General features: G+C 36.0%; 1 protein-coding gene across 15 annotated transcripts in view; it reads left to right on the top strand.

The window, feature by feature from the left end:
• The window catches only part of MLLT10 (MLLT10 histone lysine methyltransferase DOT1L cofactor), a 217,967-nt gene that overhangs the window by 158,939 nt on the left and 41,566 nt on the right, over window positions 1-17,462 (top strand). For 7 of the 15 annotated variants that reach the window (XM_027593177.2, XM_027593176.2, XM_027593181.2 and 4 more), the window contains 3 exons: window positions 2,981-3,025; window positions 3,865-3,897; window positions 15,795-15,842. The exons of 2 other annotated variants lie outside the window; for them this stretch is intronic. In XM_027593177.2, coding sequence (XP_027448978.1) covers window positions 2,981-3,025; window positions 3,865-3,897; window positions 15,795-15,842 — 126 coding nt within the window. The remainder of the gene's footprint in view (window positions 1-2,980; window positions 3,026-3,864; window positions 3,898-15,794; window positions 15,843-17,462) is intronic. 6 more of the 15 variants (XM_027593186.2, XM_027593178.2, XM_027593187.2 and 3 more) reach the window with 3 other exon arrangements.

The raw sequence follows: 17,462 nt of genomic DNA, 5'->3' as shown, positions 1-17,462 counted from the left end.
GAATGTCAAGCTTAAGAAATCAGACTTACGGACTATTGGTCTTAGAATAAGCATCCTGTACTTAGCTCTGGCAACTTACTATTAAAAGAATTTCATTGACGGAAAAAAAATACATTGCTTCCATCAGCTTGCCATAATGGTAATATCTTACATTTGAGAGCGCCTAACAGTTTCTAAAGAACTCTTTAATTACTATCTTATTTGTTCCTAAGAACAATCTTGTGAAATAGGCAGGGCAGCTACTATTACTGTTGTAGTTTCTCCAGTTTTATCACAACTAGGATATACAGAAGTAGAATCAGGTACTTATGATGGAATTGTCTCAAAATTGTTAGAAGTGTCGACTGAACAGTAATCAAAATTTTATCATGACATATTCATAGTAGCATGTACGAAGCCCGATATTCTAGGAATCCCAGGTCCTGTCAGAATAGAAACCCAGAAAACTATAAATTCCTTGCCTGATCAGTGGTTTGGTTTGTAAGATTTTTAATGTATTAAGTTGAAGTACATCCTCTTAAGTGATTTACTGTTGCAGTGACTTGTACAACTTGTATTGTTTTCAGTGGCTTCTAAAGGTTGTAAGTTTTGGTGTATATATTATGTTAAGCTTTTAACTGAATTCTTTCCTATATATTCTTTTGAGATCTTCAGGTAGGACTTTTGAAACATTGAAAATTAGTACAGCATTTGGAAGAGTTGACATGTTGTATTTGTCCTTTTCCTTTTTCCTGTTTAGCTCAACCATATTACAGGAGTTTATAATTTACTAAAGTGAAAGTTTATGAAGAAATTTTTTTCTTCCTAAAAATCAACATCTTGTTATTTTCTCTGAGAAAAATCTGGTATTCATTAAATGATTAGTTGATGATTTGGCATTAACTTATTTTCTTCCGCTATTCTATGTCCTTTCGAAGTTTGCCTGTTTCTTAGTCTCTGGTTCTTTAATATAATGTGGTCATACCTTTCCAAGTTAACATACTTGAAATCTGTTTCCGTGATGGAATTCTTTAATGGTGATAAATGCTATGAAAGGAGATTCTGGGAAGGTGGTTGTTTGATTCTGATCCTAAGTATTTCATGATAAAGTCTTACAGATTTCAGGGAAATAAGTTATTAATAAATAGATGACTTCAAGAGAAGTTTGTTCTGGCTTCTGAAATATGAAGGTTATGGAAGTTTAACTTGAGCCCATGTGACTATGAATTGGTTGTTATGAAATACATCATATCTCCTTAGGTTAATAAGATGACATTGAGACATCTTTCCCTGGTAACATATCTTAATTAGGAATAGACTGATTCTGTTAACAAATAAGGGAATCATAAAGATACAAAGGTAAATCTAATAAACTCACAAGAGTAACTAATACAGTATTGTAGACCAAGGAGTAGATACAATTATTGAACATACTTTAAACCCATCTTAATGACTCAGGTTCATGATTTTTATAAAAATTAGTTATATTGGGTCCTAAGTGAAAATCATATAGGATATTGGGTGCTGCTAAGACTAAGACCATAATATACCTTGCAATTTGTTTCGTTGGAAAATCCTCTGATTTTTGTTTTCTTCCTTGATGATTTGAAAATTTGCTGGCCTTCTACCATGGATGTCTTTCTACAAAAGTCCCAGATCAAAGGGCAGAATAGCCATATTTCAATTTTTTTCCCCATCGAAAAAAATCCTATTACTGTGAATGTCCTTTGATTATTTTTTGCACTATTCCAAACAGTTACCATTTCTCTGTAATGTACCATGTCAATCTCTTCAGTAGCCTTCACTCCCTTTTAAAATATCACTTGAATTTGTTAATGATCATTAAAGATGGCAGATTCTCCCACCATGTTACAGTTTTGAGTGCTATCTGGAAAGGACTTATACTAAACTGGTCTAAAGGTTTGATTCTTGAACAGTATCTAATTTTTTTTTTTTAAACAAACATTAAAATGATTAAAAGTGAGTTCTGGCTTGCTCTGCCTTGCTTTTGTGTTTCTTATTTCAAGTCATTTGGAGTGGGCCCATGATTGGAGTTGACTTCTGAAATAGGTGTAGGGGTGGCGTATGGGTAGATGTGTGAGTGATGGTTGCCTCGAAGACTCTCTTCTACACATGGTTTCTAGAAGTCATGTTTTTGGTTAAGTAGTATCCAGAGTAATTCCAGATATTCTTCTTTTAAGAAAAATTGGACCAATAGCGTTAGCCACAAAGGAATGCCTGTTGGTTCCAGGATTAGCAGGCGAGGTCCTTTGAGTAACAGACTAGGTCAGTTTTATCAGTTATTGTTTCCTTTGGAATGTCATATAGAAATTTATTTTTCATTTTCTCAGCAGCTTTTGCTTTTAGCAGTGTTTTATTGCTTCATGTCATCCTCTGCTTGTTCTGCTTATTTGGGTGGAGCAAAAGAGTAAGAGTAATGGTTTATTGATTCATTATTGTCATCAAAAATGAAAGGTACAAAAAAGTCAGCAGAGTGTAGTTTAACAAGTTTTATACTGTTATATAAGTCGTAGATTACTGCTGTTGGTATAAACTAATTTCTGTACTTGAATAGTAATTTAATTGACCATGGAATTAGATGTTTTTGATAAATTGTTCTCATCTCATGAATTATATAAAACACATTAGTGTGTTGCTAACTATACTCCCTCTTATTATGAATCCGTTTTTTTCTTGGACACTTGTCTCGCATATTTATTTGTAAGCCCTTATGTCTTTTCCTCATTCTTTGCACACACATGCACATACACAAGTTCCCATACTATCCCATTTAAAGATTTATGAGAATTCCATCACCTTTGGTCCTTCTACCCATCACATCCCAGGTACTGGCTTATAATTTCTATTCCCATCGTTCTGTTTGCCCTTCTCAGCTAGACTTTTAGGTGAATGTTTCCCTGTTTTTCTGGCCTTTTTCTTTTTCTATCCTTGAGTCACTGGCAAATTCTTGGCTGATTTCCTTTCTCCTCCCTCCCAACAGAAATTTCCATGCAGTATCGGCATGATGGAGCTTGTCCAACAACTAGTAAGTTGTCGAACTGGGTTGGTAACCCAGGCTTTTTGACTTCTACTTTAGTGTTTTTTTCTATTATATTATGCCACCACTGATCCTCTGAACTTTGAAATGCAATTGGTTCTTAAAAAATAGATTTTTTTTCTCCTACAGAGAGAACTTGCTGCTTGTCCTGTGTTCAGGATCCATATTAGAGTCACTGATCAAATTTTAATTATTTTTGGGCTTTTAATATGGTGCTTCAGTTGCAGAATTGTGACTTCTGTTCCTATTGAAGTAATATTTTCAGTATTTGGTTTCCACTAATCTTAATGTTCACATAATTTTTTCAATATTTGTATGTTGGTATTAGATATCTTTCTTGGTTTGACCTCTATATATGTTGAGACTATTATACTGAAGTCTAGGAAATGAGAATGATCAGGTTGGATAATAAAATGAAGTTTTTCTTTATAATCAGTATTGCTGAGTGTAGAATTGTTGAGGTAGATTTACCTATACAGAATTGCATCATATCAATGCTTTTACCAAGAAAGACATTATAGAGACTATTAAATGTCTTTTTTAAAAGTAATTTTACATATATATTTATCACTAAGAAAATTTGTCACCATTATGACAATATAACATTTTACTTAAATTTATTAGGTGATAGATTGGCAGTTGAAATACAATATTTAGAAATTTATACATGTAAAGACTGAGCCAAACTTGCAGTTTTAATGATTCAAACAATGATACATAATAGACTTATTGAGATTTTATTGTACTGATTCAGCCTATGCCTATGTATTTCTTCTGTGTGTTTGAGAATGATCTTAACCTGAAGTCCTTTTTTCCTTACTTAAAAGCTTTCTCAGAGTTGCTGAATGCAATACACAATGGTAAGTTTTATTAGAATCTTCTCTGGTGGTTCATTTATCGCAAAGGTTGCCTTTTATAGAGAACCCCGATTGAAAGCTTGCATGTTCTATTGATAAGATGAAATCCAGCTCTGCCGTGAGTCAATTGTTCAGCCCCTTAGTGAAAAGTTTTTGTAGGTTGCCTGCAGGAGGATAATAGGTCAATACAGTTCATCAGTTTAGCTTTTATTGTTTCTTTGTAAGGCAAAATGATAATAGTGTTGTTCTAACTTTATGAAGTCTTTTTTCTATTTTTGTAAATAGTTTTTCTAGTTCTTTTGAGCTCTCTTTTGGCAGTGCAGTTAGTAATTGGTACCTACGTCAGGAATTAGCTGCTTCTTCCACAGCTTGAAATGTGAATTTTGGGGATTTAAAAAAATTAATGTGTATAATACTTTTATTATCTTGCCCCTATATTTTATATACTGAATAAATGGAAGATAGCCTTTTAGATGATGTCTAATTTGGAACCAGGTTTTTACCGGGGAGTTGCATTTTCTGCAGAGTTGGGTTCTAAAATCAGGATATGAGACAAAAATGCTAGCTTTTTTCAGTTTTGCAGTATAATTATAATGAAAGTCATTTTTGCAGAAATGTTTGAGCAGTTCCTCAATTTTAAAGAACCTTCTTTAATACTTTTGAACTTAATGTCTTCTTTGTTGATTGTTTTCCGTTATTAACTTACGTAACTTATCTGTTCAAGATAGTTTATGTGATCCCAAGAAGTTTCGAGCACATTTTTATTAACTCTATGAAATCTTGCATATTTTGGTAATGTAGTTTAACATAGTCGATTTGTGTTGTATTTGGAGTATATTGTCAGATGTTTACAAACCTACAGCTAGCTCTAAGAGACTAATGGCATGATGAGCAGACAGACACTTGTGTTGATTCTGAGGGCGGGGGTGGTCAAGATGGGAAACCCATTTTACAGATGATCATTTTATTAATGAGTACATTTATTTATAATTCTTGCTTCCCTTTGTAACCTGGAACTGCAGGGTCTCAGATAATGAATTTTCCGGGTAACATGGAGCTCTTGAACTTTAGGTATCTAGAGGAAAAGGGATTGGAAGCATTCTTGAAAATTAACTAAATATGTTACCATTCTTTGGTGGGCAAGTATAAAAACAAGAGTTTTTAACATCTTTTTCAGTTTGCATAGTTAAATCTTACTCTTTAATTTCGGAGTATTAGAATTTAGAGACATGCTGAAAGTTTTAACAAAGTGTATACTTGGAATAAAGGGAAAATAGATATTGTGGGAAGCAATTGTGAATGAATTGCCACATAAATCCTCTACCATTATTAGCTGACAAAGTACGGATTGTGTCAATTTAATGGGACAATTGTCATGTGTTTCTGTATGGGTGAATGAAATTAATGTCATGGGATTAATACAGTGAACACAGATTTTCTTTAAAATTTTGTGTTTTACAGGATTGTATCTGAGAGAAAACACTATGGAAGTGTACTTAGATACTTGTGTGTTCTTAGTCACATAATCTAGAAAAATGAAATAAATAATGGACTTTTATATTTTTCTTTCTTTATTTTATATTTAGAAGTCTGTACCTTTTGACCTCCTTCACCCATTTTGCTTCCTCTCCCTCTCCCGTTTCCCCAGGCAGCCACCAATCTGTTCTCTGTATTCATGAGCTTGGACATATTTTGGGTTTTGTTTTGTTTTAGATTCCATGTATGAGATCATACGATATTTATCTTTTCCATCTGACTTATTTCATTTAGCGTAATGCCCTGTAGGTCCATTCACGGTGTCACAAACGACAAGCTTTTGTTCATTTTCATAGCTGAATAATATTCTGTGGTATGTATATATAGCATATTTTTTGTTACCATTTACCCGTTGATAGCCATTTAGGTTGTTTCCATGCCTTGGCTATTGTCAGTAGTGCTACAGTGCACATGGGGTGCATATATTTTCTCCAGATAAATATCCAGAAGCAGAATTGCTGAATCATATGGTAGTTCAGCTTTTAACTTCTTGAGGAATTTCCAAACTTTTCCATAGTGACTGTACCATTTTACATTCCCATCAACACTATACAAAAGGTTCCCTTTTATCCACATCCTGGTGAACACTTACTATTTCTTGACTTTTTGATAATAGCTATTCTAACAGATATGAGGTGATATCTCAGTGTGGTTTTGATTTGCATTTCCCTGATGATTAGTGGTCTTTTTTTTTTTTTTTTTTTTTTAAGATTTCGTTGATTTACTTGACGGGGTAGTAAGAGAGGCAAGGGGCAGCGGCAGGTAGAGGGAGAAGCAGGCTTCCCCGCGGAGCAGGGAGCCCGATGTGAGGCTCGATCCCAGGACCCTGGGATCACTACCCAAGCCAAAGGCAGACACCCAACAACCGAGCCACCCAGGCACCCCTGATTATTAGTGATCTTAAGCATCTTTTCCCGTACCTGTTGGCCATCTGTATGTCTTCTTTGGAAAAATAGCCATTCAGGTCCTCTGCTTATTTTTTATTAAGATTGGGGGTTTTCTTGCTTTTGAGTTACATGAGTTTTTTTTTTTTTAAGATTTTATTTACTTGAGAGAGAGCACAAAGAAAGCATGATTGGGGGTTTGGGGGGAGGGAGGGAGAAGAGACTCCTGGCTGAGCAGGGAGCCTGACATGGGGCTCAATCCCAGGACCCCAAGATCATGAACTGAGCTGAAGACTGACACTTAACCAACTGAGCCACCCAGATCCCATGAGTTAATATGAGTTTTTGAAATATATTTTGGATAGTAACCCCTTATCAGATACAGATTTGCAAATATTTTCTCCCATTCAGTGCATTGCCTTTATATTTTATTGATGGTTTCCTTTTATGCAGTACCATTTTATTATTTTTTAATGCAGTACCTTTTTAGTTTGTTATCCTTTACTCGGGGTATCATGACTGATGTCAAGGAGCTTACTGTCTATGTTTTCTTCTAAGAGTTTTATGATCTTACATTATTCAAGTCTTCAATCCATTTTGAGTTAATTTTTGTGTACAGTGTAAGGTAGTGGTCCAGTTTCATTCTTTTATATGTAGTTCAGTTTTCCTAACACTATTTATTGAAGAGACTGTCCTTTGTATATTCTTGGCTCCTTGTAAATAAATTGACCCTATAGGCATGACCCTATATTTTTGGGGTTCTTCATTGTGTTTCATTTATCTATGTGTCTCTTTTTATGCCGATATCATAATGTTTTGATTATTACGGCTTTGTAATGTAGTTTGAAATCAGGGAGTATGAAGCCTCCAGCTTTGTTCTTTGTTCTCAAGATTGCTTTGGCTATTCAGGGTCTTTTGTGGTTTCATACAGATTTTGGGGTTATTCCAATTTTGTGAAAAATACTATTGGAATTTTGATAGGGGATTGTGTTGAATCTGTAGAATGCTTTGAGTAGTGCAGACATTTAAACAATATTAGTTTTTCCAATCCATGAATGTGGAATATCTTCCCATTTATTTGTGTCTTCAGTTTCTTTCATTGATGTCTTACAGTTTTCAGTATACAGATCTTTCACTTTCTTGATTAAACTTATTCCTGGGCGCCTGGGTGGCTCAGATGGTTAAGCGTCTGCCTTCAGCTCAGGTCATGATCCCAGGGTCCTGGGATCGAGTCCCACATCGGGCTCCCTGCTCCTTGGGAGCCTGCTTCTCCCTCTACCTCTCTCTCTCTCTCTCTCTCTCTCTCTCTGTCTCTCATGAATAAATAAATAAAATCTTTAAAAAAAAAGACTTATCTAAACTTATTCCTATGTATTTTATTTTTGGTGTAATTATAAAGATTTTTTTGAGAGGGAGAGAGTGTGCAGTGGGGGGAGGGGCAGAGGGAGAGAATCCTCAAGCAGACTCTCCGATGAGCGCAGAGCCCAGTGCAGGGTGATCCCAGGACCCTGAGATCATGACCTGAACCGAAATCAAGAGTTGATCATTTGAGCTACTTGGGCGCCCCTGGGATTGTTTTCTTAATTTTTCTTTCTGGTAGTTTGTTTTTAATGTATAAAAACACAACAGATTTTAGTATATTGATTTTGTATCGTGCCACTTCACTGATTTTATTTTTTCTAACGGTTTTTTTTGGTGACGTCTTTAGGGTTTTCTTTATATCGTATATCATCTCCAAGTAGTGACAGTTTTGCTTCTTCTGTTTCAGTTTGGATGCTTTTAATTTCTTGATAATTGCTCTGGACTTTTTTAAAATTTAAATTAAATTAAACTAATTTAAGATTTATTTATGAGAGAGAGAGAGCATGAGCAGGAGGAGGAAAGGGAGAAGGAGAGAGAATCCCAAGCAGACTCCTTGCTGAGTGCGGAGCCCTACAGGGAGCTCAATATCACAATGTGAGTCAAAACCAAGAATCGGGCACTCCCTCCGACTATGCCACCCAGGCGCCCCTGGACTTACATTTTTAATTGCAAAGACAAGCATGGGAGTGATACCTGGTGAAGTGATATTTTGCCTATGGTGGATTGAGGGAGAATCACTTGGATTTAGTTGGAAAAAATCCATGTTTGTGTTTTCTCTTTTTTTCAAATGTTAGCTTCTTTTTTTAAATTGTTGTAAAATACATATAAAATTTGCCATTTTAACCATTTTTAAGTGTACATACATTTCAGTAGTGTTAAATATATTCACACAGTTGTACAGCCAGTCTCCAGGACTTTTTCATCTTACACAACTGATACTCTGTAGGGGGCGCCTGAATGGCTCAGTTGTTAAGTGTCTGCCTTTGGCTCAGGTCATGATCCCAGGGTCCTGGGATCGAGCCCCGCATCGGGCTCCCTGCTCAGGGGGAAGCCTGCTTCTCCCTCTCCCACTCCCCCTGCTTGTGTTCCCTCTCTCGCTGTCTCTCTCTTCGTCAAATAAGTAAATAAAAATCTTAAAAAACAAAAACAAAAACTGACACTCTGTAGTTAAACAACAGCTCCCATTTCTCCTTCCCCTCCCTGCCCAGGGCAGCCACCATTCTACTTTCTGTTTGTATGAATTTGACTGTTTTAGATACTTCATATGAATAGACTCTTACCGTATTTGTCTTTCTGTGAATGTCTTATTTCACTTCGCATAATGTCCTTAAGGTTTATCCATGTTATAGCATGTATCAGGATTTCCTTTCTTTCTTTCTTTCTTTTCCTTCCTTCCTTCCTTCCTTCCTTCCTTTCTCTCTCTCTCTTTCTCTTTCTTTCTTTCTTTCTTCTTTCTTTCTTTCTTTCTTTCTTTCTTTCTTCTTTCTTTCTTTCTTTCTTTCCCTTCCTTCCTTCCTTCCTTCCTTCCTTCCTTCCTTCCTTCCTTCCTTCCTTCCTTCCTTCCTTCTTCTTTCTTTTAAAGATTATTTATTATTTATTTGAGAGAGAGGGAAGACAAGCTGGGGGGAGGGGCAGAGGGAGACGCACACTCCCAGGGAGTGGGGAGCCTGATGCAAGGCCTGATACCACGCCCCTGGGATCATGACCTGAGCTGAGGGCAGGCACTTAACTGACTGAGCCACCCAGACACCCCCAGAATTTCCTTTCTTTTTAAGGCTGAATAATATTCCATTGTATATCTATACCATCGTTTCATTTATTCTTTTATCTGTTGAGAGACCTTTGGGTTGCTTCCACCTTTTGATCATTGTGAATAAGCTGCTTTGAATGTAGATGTGCATATTATCTATTTGAATCTCCGTTTTACCCAGAAATGCAATTGCTGGATCATATGGTAATTCTATTTTAAAATAGAGTGTCATGCTGTTTTTCATAGTGGGCGCACCATTTTACATTCCCACCAACAGTGCATAAGGGTTCCAATATTTCCACATGCTTGCCTACACCTATTATTTTATTTGATTGTTTTTGATATAACCATCCTACTGGGGATGAGGTGTTAAATGTTAGATTTTATTTTTTTTTCTTCATTGAGTATTGTCAGTGGGAAAGGAAGGGAAAAAGAATTTACATTTCATCTTATTCTTCTGTATTCATTTTCTGTGGTTGCTGTAACAAATTACTGTAAACTTCAAACAGTATAAATTTATTATCTTACAGTCTGTAGGTTAGAAGTCTGGCATGGACTCACTGGGTTAAAATCAGGGTGTTGGCAGGCTTTGTTCCTTTTTTAAGGTGCTGGGGACAATCTGTTTCCTTACTATTTCCAAATTCTAGAATCTGCCTGCCTCCCCCCCCCCGCCCCCCGCCATGGCCCCATCCTCTGTCGTCAAAGCCAGCAGTGTTGGGTGGAGTCTCTCTTAATGCTTCTGCCCGTCTAATTCTCAGATTCAAAGTTTATGGCAACTTGGATGATTTCATTGGGCCCTCCCAGACAATCCAGCACATTCTCTCTGTCTCAGGGGTCTTAACTTAAATACATTTGTTTAGTCCCTTTTGCCATTTAAGGTAACATATTCACAGGTTTTGGGCATTAAGGCATGAGCATCTTTGAGAAGGAGGGAGGCATTATTCTGCCTACTGTATCTGCTTCACGGTTATTGAACTGTCTTATTACAAGAAGGTATTACTGGTTAATCTAACAAGAAGATATAACAGTATAAATATTTATGTACCCAATATAGGAGCACGAAGAATATAAAGGAAATATTAATACAGTAATAGTATGGGACTTTAACACCTTATTTACATCATTGAATAGGTCATTGAGACAAATTCAGTAAGGAAACATCAACCTTAAACAACACATTAGACCGGATGGACTTGAACAGATAATTTATAGAACATTCCATTTTATTTTATTTTTATTAAAGATTTTTTTTATTTGACAGAGAGAGAAACACAGCGAGAGAGGGAACACAAGCAGGGGCAGAGGGAGAGGGAGAAGCAGGCTTCCCGCAGAGCAGGGAGCCCGATGCGGGGCTCGATCCCAGGACCCTGGGATCATGACCTGAGCCGAAGGCAGATACTTAATGACTGAGCCACCCGGGCTCCCCGAACATTCCGTTTTAAAAACAAAATAAGTATACATTCTTCTCAAGTGCACATGGAACATTTTCGAAGATCATATGTTAGGCCCTTAAACAAATCTTAATAAATTTAAGAAGATTGAAATTATATCACACATCTTTTCAGACCACAGTGATATGAAACTAGGAATTAATTACAGGAAGAAAATGGGAAAATTCACAATTATGTCAAGATTAAACAACATTGCTACTGAATAGTTAATGGGTCAATGAAAAAAAAAAGAGATACCTTGATAAAAATGGAAATGTAACATACCAAAATTTATTGGATGCAGCAAAAACAGTTTTAAGAGGAAAGTTCATAGCAATTAATGCCTACCTCAAGATGCAAGAAAAATGTCAGTATAGCTTACTCTTCCAGAAACTAGAAAAAGAACAAATGAAGTCCAGAGTTGGTAGAAGGAGGGGAATAACAAAGATTAGAACAAAAACAAATTAGAGACTTAAAAAGACAGTAGAAAAGATCAATGAAACTAAGACCTGGTTCTTTGAAAATACAAACAAAATTGATAAACCTTTAGACTCACCAATATGGAGTTTTTTCTTGAGTTCCAGGCTCATTTCCAACAATCTAATAAATCTCTGTTCCTCTTATATTCCCATTCAAAGCCTGCTTCTTCTCTTGTGTTCCTTATCTCTGTGGGGATTTAGTTACCTAAATCAGTTATGCTAGGTAGTTAAACTAAACTCTGTCTTCTCATTTTCTTGGTTGTTATTATTATTTTTAAAGGTTTTTCCTGTTCTTCATCGCTTGTTTTTTCCTTTATATTTTCACTGCCTCTACTTGGGTATTTCTGCAGTAACCTTTCAGCAACCTTCTAACCTTCATTTCATTATCTAGTTGATTCTCTAGGTGCCACCAGAATCAGTGGCTTATTTAAAAATGCAGATCAGATTGTGTCATTGTCTTACTTAAATCTTTAAGAATTGTCTGGTGTTTATGAGATAAAATTAATATTTTTTAGAATGCCATGTGTAGTTTTTCATAATTTGCCACTTACTAGACTCTCCAGTCTCTTCAACTTTATATTGCATTAGTATAATCTACCTGTAGTTTCATTCTGTACTATTCTCTGCAAAATCTGTAATTTAGACTTGGGTAGTGTCTGCTGGTATGATCTTCCTTCTTTCTTTATCTACTGAAAGAATTTAAAAGTAAGCATAGTTGTGCTCCTGCAAAATTTTTTTTGACACTTTTGGTAGAATTATTAATTCTTCAAAAAATGCCACAAACTTCTGGGTTCTCATACGAGTGTTCTAATGCTCTTTTTTCAGTCTGTATCTATTGCCTCTGTAGACATTTTTTTTTGTTTCTGTGACTTATATCTTAGTCATATTTGTCTCACCTTTGAAACAACAACAAAAAGTTTTCCATTAGACATTTGAGGCTCTGAAAAGTTTTAAAGACTGGTTTATATTCATTATTTATTTCTCTAGTATGTGATGGAAAATGTTTTATTATATAGAACCTCATAAAATTAAAATGTTACTTCACTGAGACTTGTTTAAAGAATTTAATGAAGGTATAAGAGCCAAGGAAATATCATGTATTATTTGTCATAGGTGTTGAGTGTTAAACATACACATTCTAATTTGATATTTCTCAGAGAGGATCTTAGGACTTAATGGTGGTGGTTCTTCTGGTTTGTGTGCATATAATATTACATAAATTTTTGAAATTGGTGCTTTCTGATAAGGAAATTAATTATCATCAATACAAAGAAAAATAGTATTAGAGAAACACTTAAACCAATCTAAAAACAAAACAAAACAAATTAGCTGCAGTGGGATGAATTTTAGGTGACCAGAGAAATTCAGGAAACTTAAGAGAGAAATAATACTAAGCTTATTGTCTCGATAAAGGAAAAAGAGAACAGGTGGGAGAAAGATATAATGTAAAAATCTTGTAGTAAATTTTGGAAACTTTTAAGACAATTTAGAAAGACAGACTAGTCATTTAAATATCTTAAAGATCTATTTATTTGAGAGAGAGAGCCCATGTGCAAGCAGGGGGAAGGGGCAGAGGGAGGAGGAGAGAGAATCTCCAGCAGACTCCCTTTTGAGGATAGAGCCTGATATGGGGCTCTATCCCATGACCCTGAGATCATGACCTGAGCTGAAATCAAGAGTTGGATGCTTGACTGAGGCACCCAGACACCCCTCATTTAAATTTTTTAAAGAATAATATATGGAGTGATGCCTGGGTGACCCAGTCGGTTAAGATCTAATGTTGGCTCAGGTCATGATCATGGGGTCCTTGGATCAAGCTCCACATCAGGCTCCCTGCTCAGTGGGGAGTCTACCTGACCCTCTCCCTCTGCCCCTCCTCCCACTTGTGCTCTCTCTCTCACAAATAAATAAATGGGATCTTAAAAAAAAATAAGAATATATGAAGGGTAAACTTTAAATAGATGCCCATGAAGTGGAGTGCCTTGCATTTCGTGGCATTTGGTTTTATGGTGGTGCCTTGGAACTAGCCAGCTTGACTAAGAGATTTTAGATTTCATGATGCTGCTAAACTGTAAGTGTGACTTCTTAGTTTTATTTAGTACGTATATTTAAAATGCTTATAATGATGAAACAAATAGTGTGTTTACAGGGATTGTAGTTTGCATTATTATTTTTTTTAAACAGCACCCCCGTGAGTGGGGCAGGGGGTGGAGGGAGGGGCAGAGAAAGAGGGAGAGAGAGAATCTCAAGCAGCCTCCACGCCCAGCACAGAGCCCAGTGCGGGGCTTGATCTCAGTACCCTGAGATCATGACCTGAGCTGAAGTCAAGAGTTAGGTACTTCCTACTGAGTTACCCAGGTGCCCCCATTATAGTTTGCTTTTGTAGTCCATTTGAAAACTAACATATCATTTGTCTGGTTTTCATTGTTCTGTTTCAGGTGTGATTTTACTCTAAAGCTTTTTAGGTTGTTTAACAATGTATTTATTTACATTGTTTTTCTTACTAGACTATAAACTCATTTAGAATAGTAGGAGTTTTTTTTTTTAATTTTATTTATTTATTTGAGAGAGAGAGAATGAGAGATAGCACGAGAGGGAAGAGGGTCAGAGGGAGAAGCAGACTCCCTGCCGAGCAGGGAGCCTGATGCGGGACTCGATCCCGGGACTCCAGGATTATGACCTGAGCTGAAGGCAGACGCTTAACCAACTGAGGCACCCAGGCTAGTAGGAGTTGGGTTTTATTCATCTTTATTTCATTGGCATTTAACTCATCATCTACTTGATGTTCCATAAATGTTGAATGAATAAATCATTGTCAGTTGCTACACAGTCCTGGAAGAGGTTTCGTATATTCTTGGTATTATGTTCATTTTCTTTGGGAATTAAACTTTGCATTAGGCAGTTCTTGTTTCTCTCAGAGTAGTAACTTGGTTCTTTGCTGCAATAATAGAATTTGTTCATTCGTTTGTCTTGGCAATTCTTATTTTTAATATAATTTTGAAGTAGTAGATTAAAGTAGCTAAAGAGCTTAGATCTTTATTCACCAGCAGTATATTGCTAATTGATTTCTGTGCCCCATTTACTATGCTTTTAGGTTTTCTTTAATTATGGTACCTATAGTTTGTCACGACCATGCTCATTAAACAAATCTCATTTGATGGAGGAGGCAAAGTAATGTCAACCAATTATTCATAAATATCTGCTGTAGGATTGAGAATAAGTATGAATGCTAATTGATTTTACTGGTGAATGTTCTTCCTCGAGAATGGAATCCTACTCAGGTTTGTCATAATAGTTTGTAGGAAACTAGATCTTTGTTCTTTACATGTGTCCCCTCTTCATTTCAGGGAAGCATTAAGAAGGTAGGGGTCTAAGAACAGAGATGAGCAGTTCTCAGGCATAACCACATCCTATTAATCATTTGAGATTCACTATACATAATGAGATATTACTGATAGGAGAAGTTGTTACTATGACAGTGTGGAGATTGAGAACCATTGATCTAGATCATTCTAGATCTAATTTCTTTTTAGTCACAATAGACTTGATTTTCCTTCTTACTTGATATAGTTGAGGTATTCTGTATGTTAATACAATACATTGCTACATTCCAGGGTGCAACAAATGCTACTGTTTGTTCCTGTGCAGGAAGGAATTTGACTAATACTATATATCCTTGCTAAGTAGTTTAAGACATACAGACTTTTTCCATTTCAGGGGCACCTGGGTGGCTCAGTCGGTTAAGCGACTGCCTTCAGCTCAGGTCATGATCCCAGGGTCCTGGGATCAAGCCCTGCATCGGGCTCCCTGCTCAGCGGGAAGCCTGCTTCTCCCTCTCCCACTTGTGTTCCCTCTCTCGCTGTCTCTCTCTCTCTCTCTCAATTAAATAAATAAAGAAAATCTTAAAAAAAAGAAAAGACTTTTTCCATTTCAAATCAGCCAAGCTATTTGTCTCTTGGATCACTCTTAAGTTTCTGTAAGATAGGCTTCAGAGACTCTTAAGTGATAAACATAGAAGAAGTATATTAGCATTTGGATGGTGAATCAGCCACTGGGGAGAAAAAGTAATTTTCAGTATGCATGTTAACTACTGCAAAGCAAAATGAATTTATAAGTGTCTCATTGAAACTGCAAGAGAGACAGAACCTGAAAAGTGAAGGGATTAGTGTAAATGGAAATGAATTTATAAGAATTACTTTTAAATTTAATTAAATGGTAATGCCATTAACAGTCTATTTAGAGTGCTGCCTTTTTTTATTTTAGTGAAAACAAATTTGTAATGATTTTTAAATTTTCCATAGTTTTGTGTGTTGTTTTTTTTTTTTTTTTACTTTAACCCGCCCCCTTTTTTGGACTTTAACCCCCTATAGTGTCTTAAGTTTCTCAGCTTATACCTGTCATGGTAGTTTTTAGAAACTGGTTATTAAAAATTCAAAATTAAAGTGTGTCTTTTCTTTAGACAGAGATGACAGTTCTACACTAACAAAGCAGGAACTTAAATTTATAGGTATGTACCAAATTCAAGTATGGCTTTAAGGGTAATAGTGTTAAATTAATCCTAATGTAGCTCAGAAACCTCCCCATATAAAGCAATAGTAGGGATCTCTAGTCCCAACAATGATAACTGAAAGGAATTCTCCATGATTGTGGATGGCTGGTGGGATGAACTGTTACCCTGTTCTTATTGTTGTACTTGTTTGGATTTGTCATATTGCTTAAGATATGGTAGGGTGGATTTTAGGATTTCTAAAATTATTTACCTATCAGAGTCTAGATGCCTAGGTCTTTGATTTTTAAGACCACTTTTTACATCTATGACCCTTCTCTCTCAGTGAGGGAAAGAAGAATCTGAGAGCATATTCTGTGATTTATAATTTCTAATTTTGTATTTTTCAAATACTGGATCAGTTGAGATGTGTGTATTTTGTATCCACTCTTCTTTTTTTTAAATTTTTTAGTGTTATGTTAATCACCATACATTTCTGTATCCACTCTTCTTAACCAGTTAATGTATGCATCTACTGCACCCCTTTCCCTCCCTTACAAACCTCAGTTTCACATATTAATAAAACTAGTCTTGCAAGCTAGGAGTACCTGCCCTATGGAACTTTTCCTTCTCAACAGTTTCTTAGCCTTTTTTTCATTTGAAAATTATAAAGATCTTTCTGTATCTAAAATCATGGTCATTTACTTTGGGGAAATAATTGTACTGCAAATGGATCCTTTCAGGAACTTAAAATCTAAAAGGAGGATAGATATGTATATAAATAATTTCAAGACATATAGTTATAACTTCTCTAATCTGCAGTATAAGAAGAGTTCAGGGTCAGGGAAACTTACTTTCAGCTGAGGGAATGAGCTGTCCAGAGAATGTAACATTTTACTTGATGCTTAAAGAAGGGTTAATGTGGAGCTATTTGGAGATAGGATCAGGGCTAGACTCGCAGGCCCTGGAATAACAAATAGCACAAGCAGTGACACATAGGTGTGTAAAGTGATGGTGATACTTATATTTGACATGAAATATATGAAAAATAATAGCCTTAGCTACTAGCCAAAGGAATTGAAAATAGTTGGTAGTTGGGAAATACTTGGAGTTGGGGAAAAAAAATAAAACCTGTTAAGGAAGATTCATCTGGCTGTAGCTTATAAGAATATTGAAAGGAGCTATAGAACAGAGAAACCAATTAGATTTTTGTTATAATCTAGCTGAATGTATTGAGGGTTTGAGGGAGGGTAATGGAAATCAGACTAGTAGGACCTATATTACCCAAGAAGAACTGGTAGTAATTATCCATAAATTGAATGGCAGTAGCTGGGGAGGGTGGGTAATTCATTTGCCAACAAGCTGTTTAGGCAGAGATGTTTAGTGTGCAAATGAATAGATGAGGTTAGAGTTTGGGCATGAAGGAGAATTGGAAGTAAATCCATATAGGGGGTAAAATAAACTGTGAGATTGGTCATGGCTAAGCAAGGTTGGTAGAGAAAACAAAGAGGTTGGATCATGTTTATTTTAAGATAGGAAAGTCTTAATAGGTGGAAAGGAGGACTCTGGAAAAATAGGTTAAGATGCAAGAGATGAATATTTGATGAACCAAAGAAACTGGACAGATGAGATGAACAAGTA

The sequence above is a fragment of the Zalophus californianus genome, chromosome 9 (genome assembly GCF_009762305.2).
Source record: "Zalophus californianus isolate mZalCal1 chromosome 9, mZalCal1.pri.v2, whole genome shotgun sequence".
In the NCBI taxonomy this organism is placed as follows: Eukaryota; Metazoa; Chordata; class Mammalia; order Carnivora; family Otariidae; genus Zalophus; species Zalophus californianus.
Note: the sequence above shows the minus strand (reverse complement) of the source record. Positions and strands in the feature narration are given on the sequence as shown.